Source organism: Prionailurus viverrinus, chromosome E1, assembly GCF_022837055.1.
Source record: "Prionailurus viverrinus isolate Anna chromosome E1, UM_Priviv_1.0, whole genome shotgun sequence".
Taxonomy (NCBI): domain Eukaryota; kingdom Metazoa; phylum Chordata; class Mammalia; order Carnivora; family Felidae; genus Prionailurus; species Prionailurus viverrinus.
Window position 1 is genome coordinate 10,547,618 of NC_062574.1, and position 21,425 is coordinate 10,569,042.

A 21,425-nucleotide genomic window follows, 5' to 3' on the forward strand; every position below is an offset into this window, starting at 1 on the left:
GATTCATTTCTGATACACGATGCATCAGCACTCCTACTTTGTGCGGAGAATGAGGAAGTGCACGTAAAACATTCTGTTTTCTTGTTGTCAGCCTTGGCAGAAGAGAGACATCGTTTCAAAAGCACAATCACAATTTTGCCACAACACAGTTCATTTAGGGTATGACCTATCCAGGATTTCTGGGTTTAACTGGATATTGCAGACCACGGGAGCCAAATTTTTCTGAGCTTGCAACACCACTCTATGAATCGATTTGTCCATAGAGACAGACCCTGTGCTCAGGAGGCCCCAACACGAACAGGCTTCTGAAACCTAGAAGGCTCCTCAGCAGGCCTCCTTCCCACCCAGGCATCCCCAACTACAAAAAACTACTTTGTCTCTCTGTGCCCATAATCTCAAAGTTCATGAGTTCGAGCCCTGTGTTGGGGTCTGTGCCGACAGCTCGGAGCCTGGAGCCTGCTCTGGATTCTGTGTCTCCCTCTCTCTCTCTCTCTCTCTGCCCCTCCCCTGCTCATGCTGTGTCTCTCTCTCAAAAATAAATAAACTTTAAAGACAAATAATAAAACAATAAAATATTAGACTGCAGTCCTCTACCCGAGGTAAAACATCAGCCCAGATGGCAGACCCTACTGTGATTCCCAAAGTATGTCACCAGCAAAGACCAGAGACTAGACATATATGCGGACGGCAGACTGATGCTGTGGGAGAAGCCTCTGCCTGATGTGGGGCTGTTCTGGAAACAGGGTTTCTCACCTCTGCCGGAGCCCCTATCACAGATAGAAAGCAAGCGAAGAAACCTTTAAACTCACTTCCGTCTTCCAGAGAGGCAGCCATTGTAAAGATGGAGACCCACAGAGAACAAGAGAATGCAGAAGCCAAAAGGAGACCCTCGCAGATCATTGAGCCAAGCAAGCCACTTTAACCAGGTTCTGATCCTGTCCAAGCCCTCAAAAGATAGATCTCTGGAAGGTTCAAAGAGGCCCTTGTAAAAGACCAGTGTTTAGCCTCCGGTTTTGAACAGACGAACGGAAAACACATCTGGTTGCACACCCATCACTCAGGGAATCTCTGGCACCATCAAGATGGCCACTCAACAGCACAAGATGATTTCAAATGGATGTTAGCGAAGTTTCTCCACGAAACTATTCATCATCACAGAGTAGACGGGTTGCTTAGCATCTGAAATCAACATTGGTGGGGAAACTTTAAAAAAAATAGCTGAGGTTTTTTTCAGGTCACGTGTCGCTCGTCACCAACATAATCCTGGAGAAACAGTGAAGGTCGACGTGGCCAGGAACCAGGCCTCAAGGGACCTTTGAACACCTACAGATGGATTTTGTCCAGCTTGTATCCTCCGTAGGACTTAAATACTTTTTAGTTACCGGTTGTCTATTTTCAGGATAGATGACGCATTTCCTTGCTGAAAAGCTACAGCCCTTGCCATCACTAAAAAGCTGCCTGACTTTGTATTTCCAACCTGATGTCTCAGGTTTTATAGGTCTCAGATGGCAAGTTTTATACCAAGTGACTGAGGCACGTGCTTTATGGGAGCCATATAAAAGAACTCTGTAGGGGCGCCTGGGTGGCTTGGTCGGTTAAGCGTCCGACTTCGGCTCAGGTCATGATCTCACGGTCCGTGAGTTCAAGCCCCGCGTCGGGCTCTGTGCTGATGGCTCAGATCCTGGAGCCTGTTTCCGATTCTGTGTCTCCCTCTCTCTCTGCCCCTCCCCTGTTCATGCTCTGTCTCTCTCTGTCTCAAAAATAAATAAACATTAAAAAAAAAATTTTTTTTAACGAACTCTGTAAAATATTACTCCTTACTCAAAACACTATGCTGTCCTCATCACCCACAGTCTTCTGGAAAAGTAGAAAGGACCAATGTCATCCTTAAACTCATCCTTAAATTCTGAAAGAATTAAGACACTGGAAGGCCTGTGTCTAGGGATTTCGCCACCAATACCAGCCTGACCACACTGATGGGCTACGTGCAAAATATCACCAGGGCCCTACCGCCAACAGCTTAAGGCTGCCTTCCCACAACATCTTCCTAAACAGCTTCTCCACCATCTTTAGCCAGAAGATTTCACCTACCGGAAGAGAGAGCAGGGAAAACTGCTCCTGAACCTTGTTGGAAGGGACCTTTTCAACGGTTGTGACGCTGTTTGGTTGCATTTTTTCCCAAGTCTTGAATGGCTCTGCACCATCGCTCACCATGATGGTCATCATGATAGTACAACATCAAGGAGCTCAAGAAGATCTTGCAATACAGTTGACTATGAAGATGACTGTACAATCCCCAGGTGGTAAGACCTGGCTCCCTAGCTTTCCCTGAATTCCCCTTGTCTCTAATTTTCCCTGAAAAAGAGGAGACTGAGACACTGAATATACGATGGCCACACCATATATCAAAGTAGAACTCTGACCCACAACCTGCAGCAACAGAGCCAGGAAAACCCCTTATCCACAATAAACAACCGAAAAGCCAGCCTGTTCCACATCAGACTTACAGAAGGCCAGATAGCTATCCCTAGGGACACTCCAGGAGGCTAAACAGTAACTTCTGCAACAGCTGACCCAAAATGGCCAGGATTTACCTTAAGAACTGACAGCTTCCCTAATTTTTGTCCCTGCTTCCCACTCAGAACCAAGCAGAGAAAAGCAAACACGCACTCCTGACCAATTGCGCAGGATGCCCCACGTCTACTTGGCCTGTTTCCAGCTTCCCCAGGCCACCGGCGCCCATCAGGGGACACCCGAAGCGTGCCCCTTTCCCCCCCCCCACCCCCGCCACAAAACCTTCCCAACTCCTCTGCCTGCCTTTGGATCTCTGCCAGAACTCCAGTGATGCTGGCCCCGGCCTTGCTACAGCAAGCTCAGAATTAACGGCCTTTGCTTTTCCTATTTGGTTGGTCCACAGCCATCTAGATCTGGGTAAGGGCAAGGTGGCCAGACTGGGCTCGTGACTGACAGGTGCAGGTAGCCAGACTTGGCGCAGAGTTTACAGTTCTGCTCCCGTCGACACCAGTCACCCTCGTATCACGTTTCAGGTGCGATCAGCCCAATGTTTACTTTTATTTACTTATTTATTTTCATGTTTATTTTTGAGAGAGAGAAAGAGAGAGCACTCACGGGAAGGGCAGAGAGAGGCGGAGACAGAGGATCTGAAGCAGGCTCCACACTGATAGCAGCGAGCCCGATGCATGGCTCAGACTCACAAACCATGAGATCATGACCCGAGCCAAACTTGGACACTCAACTGACTGAGCTACCCAGGGGCTCCCAGCGCAATATCTAGAAGAGTAAAGTTGATGACCACCTGCCATTCCTATAATGGACTAATAAAACCAAATACATACAGGATGGCTTTCTCTTCCAAATCCAGTTGTTCCCAAGCCACAAAAACTACAAGCTTACCCTAACCACCCTAAACAGGAAATAACCAGTTATCTCCAGCTGTAATTGGAAAGTTACGAGTTAGAGTTCCAGGAATTTCACCCCCCACCATTTAAAAGACTTCTGTTTGACTCAACCCCGGAACCCCGAAACACGATGATGATCAGAATCCCCTAGGCAAGACCCAGGAATATGTGTATTCGAAAAGCCTCACAGGGAATTATGACGGACTTTATGTTTTGCTGGAGCTGCCCAGGAGAACTTGTCACATTCTGATGCGCCTCTGAGCACCCTGTGTAGGTATACTGCACACCCTACAAAGCGGGACACAACATTCAAGCCAGTTAGTGTTACACTTTTTTTTCTCTAAGAGGTGGGTGGCAGAGATTGGCTACAGTCTTCTCGCGGAACCCTCAGCTCCCCAGAGTTCCCAGCATGTTTTAAATTGAGATATAACTGACCTGTTAGTTTCAAGCGTGCAACACAATGATTCAACGTGTGTGTATATATTGCGAAATGATCACCGCGATAAATCTAATTATGTCGCCACACGCAGCTGCAAAATTCTTTTTCTTACAATGAGAACTTTTTTTTTTTTTTCCAACGTTTATTTATTTTTGGGACAGAGAGAGACAGAGCATGAACGGGGAGGGGCAGAGAGAGAGGGAGACACAGAATCGGAAGCAGGCTCCAGGCTCTGAGCCATCAGCCCAGAGCCTGACACGGGGCTCGAACTCCCGGACCGCGAGATCGTGACCTGGCTGAAGTCGGACGCTTAACCGACTGCGCCACCCAGGCGCCCCACAATGAGAACTTTTAAGATCTACTCCCTTGCCAACCTTCAAGCAAGTAATAACAGTATTAACAACTGTAGCTGCCATATTGTGCATTCCCAATCCCCAGGACTTACTTTATAACTGGAAGTTTGCACCACAGCATTTTTTTTAATGTTTAATGTTTTAATTTATTTTTGAGAGAGAGAGAGAGAGAGAGAGAGAGAGAAACAGAGAGACAGAGCATGAGCAGGGGAGGGGCAGAGAGAGAGGGAGACCCAGAATCCAAAGCAGGCTCCCGGCTCCAAGATGTCAGCACAGAGCCCGACGCGGAGCTCAAACTCACGAACTGTGAGATCAAGACCTGAGCCGAAGTTGGGACACTTAACCGACTGAGCGACCCAGGTGCCCCACCACGGCATTTCTTTTAAGTGATTCTTTTTTTTTTTTTTTTTTTTTTTTAACATTTTATCTATTTTTGAGAGACAGAGAGAGACAGGCCATGAGTGCGGGAGGGGCAGAGAGAAAGAGACACAGAATCCGAAGCACGCTGGAGGCTCTGGGCAAGCTGTCAGCATAGAGCCTGATGCGGGGCTTGAACCCACAAACTGTGAGATCATGACCTGAGCCAAAGTCGGACGCTCAACCGACTGAGCTACCCAGGTGCCTCTCTTTTAAGTGATTCTTAACTTCCTCTGCTTTGCACATCCTAGAGATGCTTTTGTCAAATGAACAGCACTGGGAACACAGATCTGTATTTTTAAGTGGATTCCTCTAATGTTTCCCTTAGCTATGCCACTGGCAAATCCAAAACATGAATAATGTCAGAAACTCAGCTAAATAATTTTCTGCACCATGATGAAAGCCCAGTGAACTTTGCATTGGCAACTCCATTCTTTGAACATCTCCCGTATTTTTCATTAAAATATTATTCAACTGGAGAACAATGTGCAGCATAACGGGATGGGAAGTTCACGCCAGGTATCAGGTGACTTCTCACTGGTCCCCCGCCAGCCAAGTACTGATGGGTAAAAATGAGCCATGCTTTTAAATCTGTCACCACTTCACCCAAAGATAAAGTGTTCAGGTTTTAACATCATCATGCGTTAACCACCAGTGTATTCCAAATTATTATTTTAGAAATCACAGCTGGGCAATCATTTGTTTCTATACTTCAAGAAAGTTTTTAAATGTTTTGAGAGAGAGACAGACAGAGCACGAGCAAGGGAGAGGCAGAGAAAGAGGGAGACACAGAATCCAAAGCAGGCTCCAGGCTCTAAGCTGTCCGCACAGAGCCCGACGTGGGGCTCAAACTCATGAACCGTGAGATCATGACCTGAGCAGAAGTTGGATGCTTAACCCACTGAGCCACCCAGGCGCCCCTCTCTACGTTTTTAAAGGTTAGCATGGATTAAGTCCTTTCCTCCGAGTGTGGCAAGGGGATAAAGAGTCCCCTCACACCCCTGTGCCTGCCTTCTGTGCTGTTCACACACATCACACCCATGGCCTGGGGAGACCTGCAAGGCACAAGGCTTACAAGGTCGTACTAGGTGGGAGGTGGAGGCAACAGAATGGCAATGAAGGTGACATTGAGAACACAGCTCTAAGGGCTGCATGGGCTGACACAGGAGCCACGCTCTAGGATGTATACGGCTACCATGGCTGCTGCCGGAAGTTCTATAAGAATCACGCCAAGGCTGACCCATGGCTTCCCCTGCCTCAGCCCAAACACTCCAGCATGGCCAGTTTATGATGGCCACAACCAGTCCTGCAGACTCACTCTCCGGGTCTCACCATACAAGCGCTTCTACCAAAGGACAGAATCGGGGCCACAAAAGGCATGTTTCTTTTTTTTTTTTTTAATTTTTTTTTTCAACTTTTTTTTTTATTTATTTTTGGGACAGAGAGAGACAGAGCATGAACGGGGGAGGGGCAGAGAGAGAGGGAGACACAGAATCGGAAACAGGCTCCAGGCTCTGAGCCATCAGCCCAGAGCCTGACGCGGGGCTCGAACTCACGGACCGCGAGATCGTGACCTGGCTGATGTCGGTCGCTTAACCGACTGCGCCACCCAGGCGCCCCAAAAGGCACGTTTCTCAAAGCTTCCTCGGCACTCCTGCTCTCACCAACTCTGAGGACGTGAGAACTTGATGGTACAGGGCAGGGAGAGGAGTAGAAAGGTCACCCTGCTCTACTCAAGCGTGTCAGTGTGAAAAGCAGGCCCGGCTGGGCAAGAGGGGCATGAACTTGCAGTCCCGGGCCCCTGGCTACCTGCTGTCCACTCCGTGCTTCTCTCTGACAGGGCACAGAACGAGCATGCAAAAGTTTCAAAGTTCCAGGGCCAAGTCTCAAAAAAAAAAAAAAGAAAAGAAAAGAAAAAAGCCTCCATGCTCCAACAGTCATTTCCAGGCCCCATGAGTAACAGATCTGCCTGCCCGTGGTTAATGCTTACCCAGCACTTTCAGTCTGGCCAGGAACATCAGCGAGATCCCGACAGGGAGACCAACCACATAATACCCGACGGCATTGACCATGGCCCCAGCCTTCTGGTTGCCACTTCCCCGCAGGATGCCACCACTTGTGCACTGTAGGCAGAAAACGTCCATCAGTGAGAACACTGCTGAGGCTTCTGAAAGACTCCTGTCCCCAAGCACCTCCCATCCCGGGGCGGGGGCGGGGCTCGGACTTAAAATCCGTGATCACGTGCCAGTGTTCTTATCAAACGAGTATGATAAAAACGTTCGGTATTACCTACCTGCCCCATCCCAGTTGGTCTTTCCTTCTCTTTTTGCCTTTATAATTTTTTGTTTTTAACGTTTATTCGTTTTTGACAGACAGGGAGAGGGCAGGGGAGGGGCAGAGAGAGAGAGGGAGACACAGAATCCGAAGCAGGCTCCAGGCTCTGAACTGTCAGCACAGAGCCCGACATGGGGCTCGAACCCACGAGCAGTGAGATCATGACCTGAGCCGAAGTCGGACGCTTGACCCACTGAGCCACCCAGGCACCCCCAACTGCTCTTTTCGGTTTAAATGTACCACCATCAGAAGAAACGTGTAGATCATAAAGGGACTTGAAAGGAATATTGCGTAACACTTACAGCAAGACCTTCGAACACATGGGAAACAGCACAGATCGGAATCACCTCAGCGACCAGAGCCACGATTTCTCTGTTAGGAAAAGAAAGCACGTCGTGATCAGGAGGAGACAGATGTGTGGCTCAGGAGATGGCACTTGGCCTCTTGTGTAAAACTGGAGGGGCTCATACGTTCCAGCCAACACCCGATTCGTGGACATTCCTACGGTTTCTTGGCCCGTAGAGGAAACCAACCCTACATTGCATCGAATCACTTCCACACTTGATCTTAGCCAAAAGGCCGAGAAGCGATGCATCGAATCACTTCCGGAAGGAATATATAGTCCAACTGGTGGATGGAAACAATTGCATGAGATGATGGGGTGCTCCACTGCCCACAAAAAAAAATAAAATTTGGATTCTGATGCCACCCTCTTTTCATGTTTATTTTTGAGAGAGAGTGTGCAAGCACATGTGAGCAGTTGAGGGGCAGGGAGAGAGGATCCAAAGCGGGCCCTGCACGGACAGCGTCTCGAGAGCTTGATGTGGGGCTCGAACCCACGAACCGTGAGATCATGAGCCGAAGTCAGATGCTTAGCCGACTGAGCCACCCAGGCGCCCCAATGCCATCCTTCTTTGAACATGATTCCACACGTATCTCAGTGTGTCTGGATGGAGAAGAACAGAGTGGTTACAGTTCTCTCTGTGGAATCCAGGTTGGCATGTTACAAAGGCCATAGAGACAGTTTACAGAATTATCCTTGGTTCCTAGGGGAAGTCCCTAACCTCTACAGCTAGAGACTTTGATTTTAACACCTACACTTCTAGAAAATGCCGCCACTGACCCAGGAAGGCAAAAAAAATCCATCATACTCTTGAGTGATGAACAAACAGGCCTAGATCATTGTCTGGCAATAAATATTTGTTGAATGAAGTAAGAAATCAGGAAACCCAGCACTGAACAAGGTGGTCACTCTCCTCCCCCTCTAAAAACAGGACAGAAATACAGGTCACTATTCAAATTGGATTTCATTTCTTGAATAGGTAACTTCTGCCAATGGTTAAAAGAAATCAAGCCGTGCAAAAAGAGTATCGAGAAAAATCTCACTTCCACTCTGTTCCCAGCCCACCCATGGCCACCTCCCTGCTGACTGGGCAACAATCCTGAATACTGTCTGTACTTTTCCAGTACAAATACAGTCTTCTGTTCCCCTTCTAGACACTGTTAGTTCATGTTCTAGCATTCTCTACGTGACCTTCTACAACTTGGCTTTTCCAACATATTCGCTTTTATATCCCATCAAAATATATTATCTTTCATGTGCTGCTGAACTCTGTCCACTAATATTTCAGTTTTGATTTTCGAACTGATATTAGTAAGTGAGACTGGCCTGCAACTTTCTTTTTTACTGTACAAACCTTGTCAGATTTCGGTACCAATGTTATTTTTGCTTCCAAAACAGAATGCGGACATTTCCCTTTTTGTGGTCTCTGGTACAGTTCGACAGCACTGGGATGGCATTTTCGAGGTTTTATAAAATTCTCCACGGGAATCCTCAGGGAGTAGTGCTTTCTCAAATTTTAAAATAAATTTTTCTTATTTCTTCTAAGGAAATCGGTCCAGTTAGACCTTTTATGTTTTCCAAGGCAAGTTTTGGTAAATTATTTTCCTAGAAAGTTATTTATTCCTTCCAGATTAAAAAAAAATTTTTTTTTAATGTTTATTCATTTTCTTTTTTTTTTTTTCTTTTTTTTTTTTAATTTTTTTTTTTCAACGTTTATTTATTTTGGGGACAGAGAGAGACAGAGCATGAACGGGGGAGGGGCAGAGAGAGAGGGAGACACAGAATCGGAAACAGGCTCCAGGCTCTGAGCCATCAGCCCAGAGCCTGATGCGGGGCTCGAACTCACGGACCGCGAGATCGTGACCTGGCTGAAGTCGGACGCTTAACCGACTGCGCCACCCAGGCGCCCCTGTTTATTCATTTTCTGAGAGAAAGAGACAGAGTGCAAGTGAAGGAGGGGCAGGGAGAGAGGGAGACACAGAATCGGAAGCAGGCTCCAGGCTCCGAGCTGTCAGCACTGAGCCCGATACAGGGATCGAACTCACGGACTGTGAGATCAGGACCTAAGCTGACGTCAGATACTGAACTGACTGAGCCACTCAGACGCCCCTATGTTCCTTCCAGGTTTTTTAAATTTACTTTCAAAAGTCACGCAAACTCGTCTCTCACGGTTTAAAAAAAAATTACTGTTTTTTAGTTAACTTCCTCCTTTATTACTTTGCGTCGAGGGGCTCTCTCTCTTCTCCCTCTCTGCTAACGTTAGGTTCCGTGTCCTTGCTAGAATCTGTGTCACCAATCCTGCCAGTTTCAGCTGATCCTGGTCAGCTCATAAATAATTTGACGTCGTGAGTTTTCTCGGGTCTCCCAATACCACCAAAGATATGGTTCCTGGGCCCTTTTGTTCTTCGTGTTTTCTTCCTGCCCCGCATGGTTTCCGGAAGTGGACAGAGACTCAGAAGCAAACGTCTGCCACGTGCCTACTGAAACCATCAGCGCAGGATACACATCCGATAACGACCGTTCTGATTCCCTTGCAGGAAAACGAGCATGATTTCCGGCTGCCCTTCTGCTTCCTTGGAAGCGAGGGACACTTAAACATCCTATTTCCCCACAGCAACCTGGCGGAGGCTTCAAGAGGACAACCCGACATCAGAAGTCAAAAGGCAACCCCAAAAAGATACCCAAGGAATGAACGGCGGAGGGCAGTCCTGTCCACCACCTGCTTGTTAAACCCGTGAAGGAAAAGTCAACGTTGCCTTTTGTAAACTGCTGATAGAAGAAACCCAAGTCAGAAGTATCCTTGCGACATGCCCACACCAGCCAGCCTCACTGATGAAAGCAACCAACCCAAACAGGACCCGCAAACCACACAGGAGACCCATCCCTTACACGAATTCGTCTCAGTGATCGATCTGATCATGTGATTTTTTGAGACAGCTTGATCAGGGAGATTTTAACTTCGGTTCGAACTGACCAATATATTCCACGACTTGTATCTACCAGGAACTTGGGGGCCAGATTCTGAGCTACCAAGAGGATTCTTATCACTGGGAGCAGAATAACTGAAAATGTAATCAATGGTACCAAAAAGGGGTCTCCTTCTCTAAAACACACACCTATCGGGGCGCCTGGGTGGCGCAGTCGGTTAAGCGTCCGACTCCAGCCAGGTCACGATCTCACGGTCCGTGAGTTCGAGCCCCGCGTCGGGCTCTGGGCTGATGACTCAGAGCCTGGAGCCTGTTTCCGATTCTGTGTCTCCCTCTCTCTCTGCCCCTCCCCCATTCATGCTCTGTCTCTCTCTGTCCCAAAAATAAATAAACGCTGAAAAAAAAAATTTTTTTTTTAAATAAAAAATAAAAAAAAATAAAATACACACCTATCCTGACACCTGCAGCACGTATCACCAATAAATTGCCCAATAAATTGGCATTCCGGATGATAAATTAGTTCCTACATCTGATCAGTTCTTCCCAGGAAACATCAATGAGGGTTTTTTTTTCCTTTTTTTATGTTTATTTATTTTTGAGAGTGAGAGAGACAGAGCACGAGTGGGAGAGAGGCAGAGAGAATGGGAAACACAGAATCTGAAGTGTCCTTTAGGCTCTGAGCTGTCAGCACAGAGCCCAATGTGGAGCTCGAACCCATGGACCGTGAGATCATGAACTTTTTGGCCACTTAACCGACCGAGCCATCCAGGTGCCCCCGGTGAGTTTCTGATCTTACAAATGGCTCAGGGACCCTCCAGGATGCAACACCCCCAGGATGCCTCCCAGTGTGAAGGCATCCATCTACCCAACCATTTCTTTACCGCAAATTTTGCATTTCAAGAAAATGTCCACACTCACCGGTCGCTAGTGAAAATGTACCCCACCAGATCCTTAAAAATTAACAACAGGACGCAGAAGGTTATAGCAAAGACTCCTGGAGGTAAAAACAGCAGAGAAACAACCAGTGAGAAAGGAGATCTGCAGGGCACCAGGAGGCTTCCCGGGCACAGACCACTTGGGTGAGTCAATGACTGAAGAGTCTAAGCACCTGTGACCAGCAAGGCGACAGTTGAGGACTTCTTGGCCTGCTCGATGTCTCCAGCGCCCAGCGCATTCCCTACCCGGATACTGGTGGCCACACTGAAGCCTGAAGGTATCTAAAACGAAAAGCAGACATACCGTAACGAAAAGGGCAGAGTGAGCAGGGAGCAGAGAAGTCCCTGCCTCTTGGCTCAGTTCTCAGCCCAACCGTGCACCTTCCCCGGGGAACAGGGACCCGAGAGATCATGGCATACACCTCAGTGGTAAAACCTGGTCTTAAAAGTTCTGAGAAAACAAATTTGCAACCTCCCATTTGTCTAGCCGAGTGGCCCCAGGCTGATGGGAATCTCCATCGCATACTGGGCTTTTGGGCAAGGCTTCTAAGGTGTGCAAGGGAGGGTCCCGCACAATCGTGTTTCCTCCTCTGCGTGCAGAGGACGGACTGCCAGGAGCCCAGGGGAAGTCTGTTCTGAAAGATCACCAAGGGATCAAGTTTAGAAAACAGAATCCCAAAACAGCGACCTTTCCCCTTCCCCGGAGCGTCGGGTAAAAAGGAACTTTAAGGAAACGCAAAGATGCACACCCAAGCTCATCCCAGGCAATGCGGCTCCTCACGCCATGAACTTAGCGCCATCACCCTTTGCGCCCCCGACCTGTCCCCAGGCATCTATCTGTGTTGTGACAACCGGAAAAGATTGTTCATGTCTGGCAAGTGTGCAAATCAAGTCAAGTCTTTCAGATCCGGGGGGCACCTGGCTGGTGTCTGACTCTTGATTTCGGCTCGGGTCACGTTCTCACGGTTCATGGGACGGAGCCCCACGTCAGGCTCTGCACTGACAGCAAGAATTCTGCTTGGGATTCTCGCTCTCCCTCTTTTCCTCTGTCCCTCCCTTATTTGCATGCCCTCTCTCTCTACACAAATAAAGAAGCTTAAGCAAAAATCTTTCAGATCCGAACAATGCTAGGACGTGCAAACTGCCCAGAGCTCACCGGAAAGACCCCACCATTCCAGATGGGCCCTGCCTGGCTCTACGATGAAATTTTACTCTCGTGTATCGCTTCACAGGTTACTAATGGGATGAATGCCTACGCTCGTTCTTTGGATTCTTTTCATTTAAAAAAAAAAATTTTTTAACGTTTATTTATTTTTGAGAGAGAGAGAGAGAGAGAGAGAGACAGAGCATGAACGGGGGAGGGGCAGAGAGAGAGGGAGACACAGACTCGGAAGCAGGCTCCAGGCTCCGAGCCGTCAGCCCAGAGCCCAACGCCCAGAGCCCAACGCGGGGCTCGAACTCACAGACCGTGACCTGAGCTGAAGTCGGCCGCTTAACCCACTGAGCCACCCAGGCGCCCCTTTGGGCTCTTTTCAAGAGAACCATCTAGCACCCCCACACGACCGGCTCCCGGACACTCACCATGTACAAAATGACGGTCACTTCATACACCACGGACTGGGCTCCCAGCTCCACCATGCCGAGGATACCTGGTGGAGAGAGACAGCTGACACCGTGCTTCCGGACGGGGCCCGTGCCCACGCCAGCCATCGCCACCTGTCCCCGCACTGACCGCTCAGTAGGCTCCCGATCTCGTAGGCCCACCACTCAATGCACAGCATGAGCATGCCGGGGAAGGCCAGGTCGAAGAAGCCGGCCCAGTCATGCAGACACTCAAGGGACCACCCTGCAGCAGGGACAGGGACACATCACCAACACACGGGCCACTGGGCTGGAGCTCAACCCGAGACAAGACCCACGTCCGAGCTGGAAAACGAACAGCAGACTTTACCTCCCCAGATATCTTGGTGCAGTTTCCTCCAGAGGATGTACAGGAAGAGGAGCAGCACGAGGGTGAACTGGGAAATGGTATTTGCCAGTGCCGACCCCCTGGAAGGAACGGTCCCAGTGAGGGCAGGTGCCTGTCCATCGTGCGGGGACTCCCGTGGCAGCCCTAAACGCATCTTCTTTCCGGAGCAGCCTCGCGGTCCGTCCCTGACCGTGCTTTCCAGAGCGACCCAGGGAGGGGATCCCCACCGGGACACACGACCAAGTAGAGGTCCCCCCCTGCCATCCCGCCCTGGAAAAGCCTCAGGCAGGTCGCCCCCTGCCTTGCCTCCCATCCCCAGAATCAGCTGGACTCACATCACCCCGAGATCCAGTTGATAGAGAAACAGATAGTTGATGAGGGCGTTGACAAGATTGGCGACAACTCCGGTGAGGATCTGGGGCAGTATGATTCCCTGAAATGAGGAGAGACCGCGCCGCGTGCTGGAGACCAGGGAGCAGGGTGGTCAGTTCCTCCCCAAATGCACACGCGCCACAGGCAGAGCACGAGGACCCAACCGGATGCCTGTCCTTGCTGCTCCTGGCCTCCTGCCTCCCCCCCTCCTCCCCCGCCTGGAGGCGTGAAACACAGGGACGTGGGCAGGAGAGGGCCCGGCCACAGACAGGCAGGACCGCCAAGTGGTTCGCCTACCAGAGCACAAGGACTGGCCGAGACGGATTTGTATAAACAAATCACGTTCCACACTGGACAGGGGGTGACCAACTCAGCACTTTTTCAACCAAATAGAAGTTCGGAACACTCATCTAAGATGACCTCACAAAGCTGGGGCGTGGGAAGGACTCCATCCCACCCGGCTCTGCTTACAAGTACAGGGCAGAGAAGTCCGGGCTGTTTGGCATCTTAATCTAAGGCTTCAGGCGGGAGAGGAAAACGACACGGGCTGGAGACGTACAAGGCATCAGGGGATCAGAATCGCAGACGCGATGAGGCCGGCCGCTTCTCCCACCTGCAAGGTGTCACCCGGCCCCTCGTCTGAACGCCTACTGCTTCCTCACCCTCGGACAAACCTGCTTCTCTGAAATCACGGACCCTGTGACATTTCGCCGCGTGAAGTCGTTACCGGTGAAAATAAAAGATCCCTCTCCTGCCTGGGGGATTGAAGTCACTCTCACACCCCAAAGCAGCAGCCTCGATTTTCCAGCTCAGGGGCAGAGCTTCTCGCGGATTTCTGGACACAGCAATCCGCATTTATCTGAGCTCTCTCTGGTCCCCAAGGAGAGAGGACGTGGGTCCGCTTTGCAGGGTGGACCTGGCATGGACCCCTCTTCTGCTTTGCTCTGAGCCTACCAAAACGTGGCTTCCCCTGCACTGCACCTAAACCCCATCCATCAGAATCGTATGATAACTCTCCCCCGCCCTTGCTGGGGGAGAACCACACTCCTCTGATCCAGCCACGCTATGGCCCACACCATGCTGCGTATTTGTCTCAAGTGGTCTCCTGGTCAGGGACCAGGACAAGGATCGTGGCCAACCACTTATGTGGGTCACTTATTTATCAGGCAACCCTGCTTATTAGTTTTTAGCAAAGGAGGCAGGGGACCACACAAGTCTTCCGGGTAGAGAGAGCAGAAGTAGCATGGGGTGAGGTTGGCCTTGGGAAGGACTGGCAACAGGGAAATTTGCTAAGATGCTACAGAAGTATCCACCGAAGGATAAGGGAAGAAGAAGAGAGGAACTGAGGCTGGAGGCTGGAGAGAGGCAGAACCACAGGACCATCAGTGACCGGACGGAAGAGTGAAGGAAAAGATGGAGAGCCAGATGAGGGCAGGTTCCCCAGAGATAAGGTGTTCGAGGCCCCTAACTGGGAAGGAAGGCAGGCAAGTGGAGAGGCAGGCCTGGGGGATGAGAAGGTCAAGTGCGCAACATGCATGCGCCTCCTAGAGGCAGCATTCCAGACTGGCGACTAGAGCTATAAATGGGGGAGCCCTGGGCGCACAGATGGAAAGAAAAAACACACAAGAGACAGCTTCCCTCAGAGGAAGGTCAGCAGAAGCCAGTGGGGCCGCCTTGGCTACCTCTCTCCCACCTAGATGTCTAAGCAACCCCCCGGTTTCCTCTGGGGCTCTTACCACCCTCCCCAACTGTATTAACTTTGCCCCCAGACCAGCTGCACACTCACATATCCTACACTCACAGAAGGGCTGGGCCCCAAGACGGAAACCAGGTTAAATGCAACTCCCTCCCTCTCCAGAGATGCCTGCAGACAAGGAGTCATTTCGTTCTACAGGATCCGCCCCAGTGTTACGATTCCCGTTGCTTCTGAAGGGCATCCTTTCTCATCACAGACCTGCAGCATCTTTTGTTGGGACCACGTCCATCACTCTCCTCTCTCCCCCTAGCAATCGGTTTCCCACCAGCTGAAATCCACAGCAGAGAACCAAGGCTGAGCCCGGGCCAGCCCGCCTCTCTGATTCTGTCATCCACTGTGCCCCTCCACCCATGCCGTGGCCTCTGTGCTCCCACGTCCCGGTGACCAGAACCCCTTAGGAACCCCGCGTAGTCTCCAAACCCAATTCAAGCCTCTCGGCCCCTCTCAGTTGCAGGCTCCTCTTTGTAGGTCTCTGCAGGTCCCTCAGAGTATCTGAGAGAGGGGTTTTCACTCCCAGTGTCCTCACTGGGCCAAGCTGGAGCCTGTGGCTAGGAGCCCCCATGCTGGCTGGGAGCCTGGCAGTCAGGGAGAAAGCCCCGAGCATCTAACGCCTCCGCGTGGCTTCAGACGAGGCCACGGGCTGGCAGTGGACAGACAGGCCAGCGCTCAGTCGTGCACACTTCTGCCCCTTTCCAGACCCTTCAAGTGTATCATCCTTATGCTGACGGGAGACTCGGAAGCTGTTTTTGTCCACAGGGTAATACCTTAAGTTTAAGAACATTAAATAAACGGAAAACCTCCTCCCTTCTCTCTCCCCTCCCTTGTGCCCTCGGCCGCACGTGCCCTGGAGAGCCTGCCTGTGTGGCCACGACCCATTGCCCGGGACCCTCATTTCCCTGGATTCCTCTGGAAGGAAGTCAAGGGTCCCACATACGTTGGCATCGTAAATCCACGCCTACCGAACCAGGGCAGCCGTCACACAGCTTTGGCCCCTGCTGCTGGTCACAGTTCTCCCTGACATATTACGACGTGGGCCTTCACGCCCCACTGAGGAGAGCCGGGCCTTTCAGACAGGCTGAGAGGAGCTGAGAGGTTGGCTCCCTGGAGACTGCCCGGCGCCCTCTGGGGGACACAGGCACACACCCTTCACTTCCAGAGAGCCAGGTAACAGCATGGAGCCAAAGAACGCTAGTGCTACCCCTTATCCTGCCAATGACAATATTTCCAAGGGGGAATCAGAGAAGAATGTTCCAGAGCCAGCAAGAACATACCCTTCCCTTGATTTCACTTTGTAAACTTCTCCACACCGAAGTCCTGAGCGCACCACACGGGGAAACGTATTTCGGTGGCCCCCAGCAGGTGAGGTTCCCCACCCCGTTATCCATGAGTGTTTTCAGGGCCCCGATCCCCGAAAGCCATAAACTCCCATGAACCGCCCCCCCCCCAAAGAAAAAAGCAGAGTCTACATTACCTGATTGAGCAAAAATTTAACTTGTAACGTGTAAATAAAGATTGCCTACGAGAGAAGAAGAGACGAATGTTAACATCTTGGCCTTGCCATGTAGCAAGGAGCTGGGAGCCGTGGCTTGGCTGCCCTCTGCTCCCCCGTGGACCCACAGAGGCATGCCATCTCAGAAGGGGACAGGTACAGGGGGCGGGAGCCGAGGTGTCTAGGGCCAGGGCGTTCCAAACATCTCTTATGGATGAACAGCATCCAAGGGACCCCAGGGCCTGGGAGAGCAGTTTCCTTGGGAGTATGACAAGGAGCCTTCTGGGGGACAGTGGGGCTGTAAAGGAGGCCCCTGGGCAAACTCTGGGGGGGGCACCCCTTTTATAGACCAAGTAACAGTCCTATTTGGTGACGTAACTAAATAATACAGAACTTTATCTTTTTTTAATGTTTTCAGAAATTTATTTTGAGAGAGCGTGCACACGTGCACATGGGGGAGGGGCAGAGAAAGAACGGGAAAGAGAGACCCCCCCCCCCGCCAGCAGGCCCTGCACTGTCAGCACAAAACCTGACTCGGGGCTCAATCCCACAAACCATGAGCTCGTGAGCCGAGCAGAAACCAAGGGTTGGGTGCTTAACCAACCGAGCCACCCAGACACCCCGAGAACATTAAACTTTAGAGGCTTCGGGGTAAATTAAAAGCCACAATGCCAACTGTGACGGCAGACGGCTACTTTTAAGGGCTGAATTACAGCCATCCAAATTCGTATGTTGAAGACGTAACCCCCAACGTGGCTGTATTTGGGGAGTCTTTAAAGAGGTGATTACGTGAACATGAGGCCATTAGCGTAAGCTCTAACCCGACAGGACTGAGGTCCTTGTAAGAAGACAAGAGACACCGCAGCTGCACCCACGCAGGGGGATGGCCGCGAGAAGAGGCAGCCAAGCAGGAGGTGGTCTGCAAGCCAAGGAGAGGCCTCCAAGGGTATCAACCCCGCGACCACCTTGATCTCGGACTTTGCAGCTTCCAGTAGTGTGAGAAAACGTTTAAGCCATCCAGTCTGCGGCGTGTTGTCAGGGCAGTGGCAAGCAAACCCACGCAGCCCCGCCGTCCCAACGGAGTAAAATAATTTTAATTGTTCACTGACCGCGAGCTTCTGTGTCAGACGTGAACATACACTTAGGGTTGTGTGTGATCACACTCGGCAAGGGGAAAAAAAAAAAATCTAAAGGTTCAGAGTGAGGCCCTAAGGAGTTCTGACATGGGAAAGAATTTACCCTTATCTAAAAGAAGAAAAAAGAAAAAAAAAAAAAAAAAAGGCTGAACTCCTTTCCGCGGAGGATATCCTGGAGACCCCTCCAGCGGCAGAAGTTCAAGACAGTGGTTCACTGAACTCGCCTCGGTCCCGGGGTCTCTCAAGGGACACACGTTTGTGTCTTTTACAGGCATAATTAAAACCCCACTTCTTAAAGGAGCCAGCGTCACACGTGTGAATCACAGAAGACTGACCCAATGCATTGGGCCCACAGGTAGCTCAGGTGCCTTCCACCAGTAAACCCCAAGAAGGAGACCTCATGGGGTGCTTGGGTGGCTCAGTCCGTTAAGCATCCGACTCTTCATTTCGGCTCAGGTCGTGATTTCACGGTTCGTGGGACTGAGCCCTGAGTCGGGCTCCGCGCTGACAGCACGGAACCTGCTTGGGATCCTGTCTCTCCTCTCTGCCCCTTCCCCACTCGTTGTGGCTCGCTCGCTCGCTCTCAAAATAAAATAAACTTAAAAAAAAAAAAGAAGGGGACCTTGTAACCCTTGAAAACTTACAGGCAGGGCAGGAATGAAGATCATGACATAGTCCTGGGTAAGCCTGTACAATGAAAAGCAAAAAAAGGCCACAGAGGTCTCTGTGAGGGAAGGGTGGGTAGGAGAAGCTAACAAAAACCATCTTTCCCATTCTTGGCTCTTTCTAAATTAATGGGTTTCGACTGCTGGAGCAAATGCCAAAATGAGAGACACCTAGACCTTGTCCTCTTAAAACTGCCTCTCTTGGTCCTTCCAAATCTTTAGGTCTAGGAAAGGGTTTTTCAACCTCGGCACTACGGCCAGATAGATAATTCCCCGCCGTGGAAGGAACCTGTGCATCGAAAGATGTTTTGCGATGTCTCTGCAGAGCCCCAGTAACCAGTTCTGATCCCCGGAAATGCCTCCCAACATGGCTAAACGCCCCCTAGGTTCACCGCCGCGGGTCTAGCACAAGGACTTGTTTTAAAGGTCTTGATTAAGGGGCGCCTGGGTGGCGCAGTCGGTTAAGCGTCCGACTTCAGCCAGGTCACGATCTCGCGGTCCGTGAGTTCGAGCCCCGCGTCAGGCTCTGGGCTGATGGCTCGGAGCCTGGAGCCTGTTTCCGATTCTGTGTCTCCCTCTCTCTCTGCCCCTCCCCCGTTCATGCTGTCTCTCTCTGTCCCAAAAATAAATAAGCGTTGAAAAAAATAAAAATAAATAAAAATAAAAATAAAGGTCTTGATTAACTCGACCAGCAGGTGGCAAACACATCAGCCCGTGAGAATCCTCGAGGGGAACTCTGAAAGACACTGATGCCCTTGCCACACCGCAGGCCAATTCAAACGGAACGCCAACAGGGAAGGGGGACCGGGCATGGGTGGGTTTTAAAGGCACCCAGGTGATTTTAGTATCAACCAGGGCCAAGAATCACAAAACCGTGAACAAATGCCCTAAACTCCTGTCTCGAGCGGAGAATGTTTGCAAACCTTATTTCAGCATAAACGACGTACCCTGAAGTCACCCAAATAAGGAAAGGTCTAGACCTTGCTTGCCAGGTATGAAAGCACTACATAATGCCGGCCTTTGCAATTCCCAGAGGCTGAACCTGGATAGGGCCGTTTTTCTGCCAAGATGGACCCAATCCCCACCCCCACCCCATGGCATGGGCCCATCTTACCTGGACACGGCTGGGTCCTGCCTGAAGAGATGCAGGATGTTCTGGGTGTTGACGAAGAGTGCCCAGCAGGGGAAGCAGGAGAGAAGCAGCACCAAGGTGCCCCTCTGCAGGATGACCCCCACGTGCTTCAAGTTCTGGCTCCCATACGTCTAGGTGCACACGGTCCAAACAAACCCATGAGTACAGAAATGACACCCCCTATACCCCCCCAAAGGCCTTCAATCATGACTTTGCCACGCTCTTTACGTTAGCGGTTCTCAGACTTGACTACCCATTAGCATCACCTGGAGAACTTTTTTTTTTCAATTTCCTTAAAAAAAATTTTTTTAATGCTTATTTTTTGAGAGAGAGAGAGAGAGAGGGACAGAGAGAGACAGAGCACGAGCAAGGGAGGGGCAGAAAGAGAGGGAGACACAGAATCCGAAGCAGGCTCCAGGCTCTGAGCTGTCAGCACAGAGTCTGACGCGGAGCTCGAACCCACAAACCGTGAGATCATGACCTGAGCCGAAGTCGGACCCTTAACCGACTCAGCCATCTATCTAGGTGCCCAGAGTATGCGACTTTTAATCCCAGGGTGGTGAGTTCAAGCCCCACATTGGATATAGTATTTACTTAATTAAAAAAAAAAAAGCGCCTGGGTGGCTCAGTCAGTTAAGTGTCCTACTGTTTGGCATTCTCTCTCTCTCTCTCTCTCTCTCTCTCTCTCTCTCTCTCTGCCCCTCCTGCTCGACCTCAAATAAAGAAATCAACTTTAAAGAAAAAAAGAGTCTGGATTTAACAGGTCCAGGGTGGGACCCAGTTATCAGTCATTGCTGTTTATTTATTTTTGAGAGAGCACAGTGGAGAGGGGCAAGGAGAGGGGACAGAGGATCTGAAGTGGGTGGTGCACGGACAGTGGCGGGCCGAATGTGGGGTTTGAACTCACGAACCGCGAGATCATGACCTGAGCTGACGTCGGATGCTCAACTGACTGAGCCACCCAAGTGCCCCACATCAATCACTTTTAAAAGCTCTCCATGTGATTTTTTTTTCCTTTTTTTAACGTTTATTTATTTTTGAGAGAAGAGAGTATGAGCGGGGGAGGGACAGAGAGAGAGGGAGACACAGAATCTGAAGGAAGCTCCAGGCCCTGAGCTGTCAGCACAGAGCCCGACGCGGGGAGACTTGAACTCAGGGACCGCAAGATCATGGCTTGAGCCAAAGATGCTTAACCGACTGAGCCACCCGGGCGCCCCTCTCCGTGTGATGCTAAAGGCCAGTCAGGGTTGCATCAGCTGGAAACCAACCTACTAGACGTGCAGTATCTCGGGCCCTGCCCCCCACCTGCCGAAACAGGGTCAGTGCGCGCAGAAGCCAGCTCCTACGGGCCTACAGAAGCCAAAAACTCTGTGCCATCTCTCCCTGGGACGTGTTCAGTGACATCTGTACGGGAGCCTGAAGCTAGCTATAGAGAGAATAGTTACCACCATGGGACTTGGCAGAGAGCAGGTCAGACGTGGCCCTCTGCCCCTCCCCCACCCCAGACCCGCTCGTTCAGCAGTTACCAGGATGCCACCAGCCTGCTCTGGCAAGCCCCGCTGGTAGCTCAGAGGGACGCTCAAGTCTGAGACCCACGGGGACCGTGCCAGACTCAATGATGCGGGAAGTCATAAAAGGGACTCGTACAAAATGTCCCATGTGGTCAAAAGGCAACGTAAGGTGGCCGTGCACAAGCCTGCGAGACACCCAGCCACGCTTCAAAGAAAGCAGGCACCAGA

General features: G+C 50.7%; 1 protein-coding gene across 1 annotated transcript in view; it reads right to left on the bottom strand.

The window, feature by feature from the left end:
• Window positions 1-21,425, bottom strand: part of LOC125152098 (multidrug and toxin extrusion protein 1-like) — a 38,570-nt gene that overhangs the window by 7,445 nt on the left and 9,700 nt on the right. The window contains exons 4-14 of the mRNA XM_047833836.1: window positions 19,669-19,817; window positions 18,534-18,576; window positions 16,736-16,780; window positions 13,472-13,569; window positions 13,119-13,216; window positions 12,900-13,013; window positions 12,749-12,816; window positions 11,341-11,449; window positions 11,151-11,226; window positions 7,265-7,334; window positions 6,619-6,751 (exon numbers count right to left, since the gene is read on the bottom strand). Of these exons, the coding sequence (XP_047689792.1) occupies window positions 6,619-6,751; window positions 7,265-7,334; window positions 11,151-11,226; window positions 11,341-11,449; window positions 12,749-12,816; window positions 12,900-13,013; window positions 13,119-13,216; window positions 13,472-13,569; window positions 16,736-16,780; window positions 18,534-18,576; window positions 19,669-19,817 (1,003 nt within the window). The remainder of the gene's footprint in view (window positions 1-6,618; window positions 6,752-7,264; window positions 7,335-11,150; window positions 11,227-11,340; window positions 11,450-12,748; window positions 12,817-12,899; window positions 13,014-13,118; window positions 13,217-13,471; window positions 13,570-16,735; window positions 16,781-18,533; window positions 18,577-19,668; window positions 19,818-21,425) is intronic.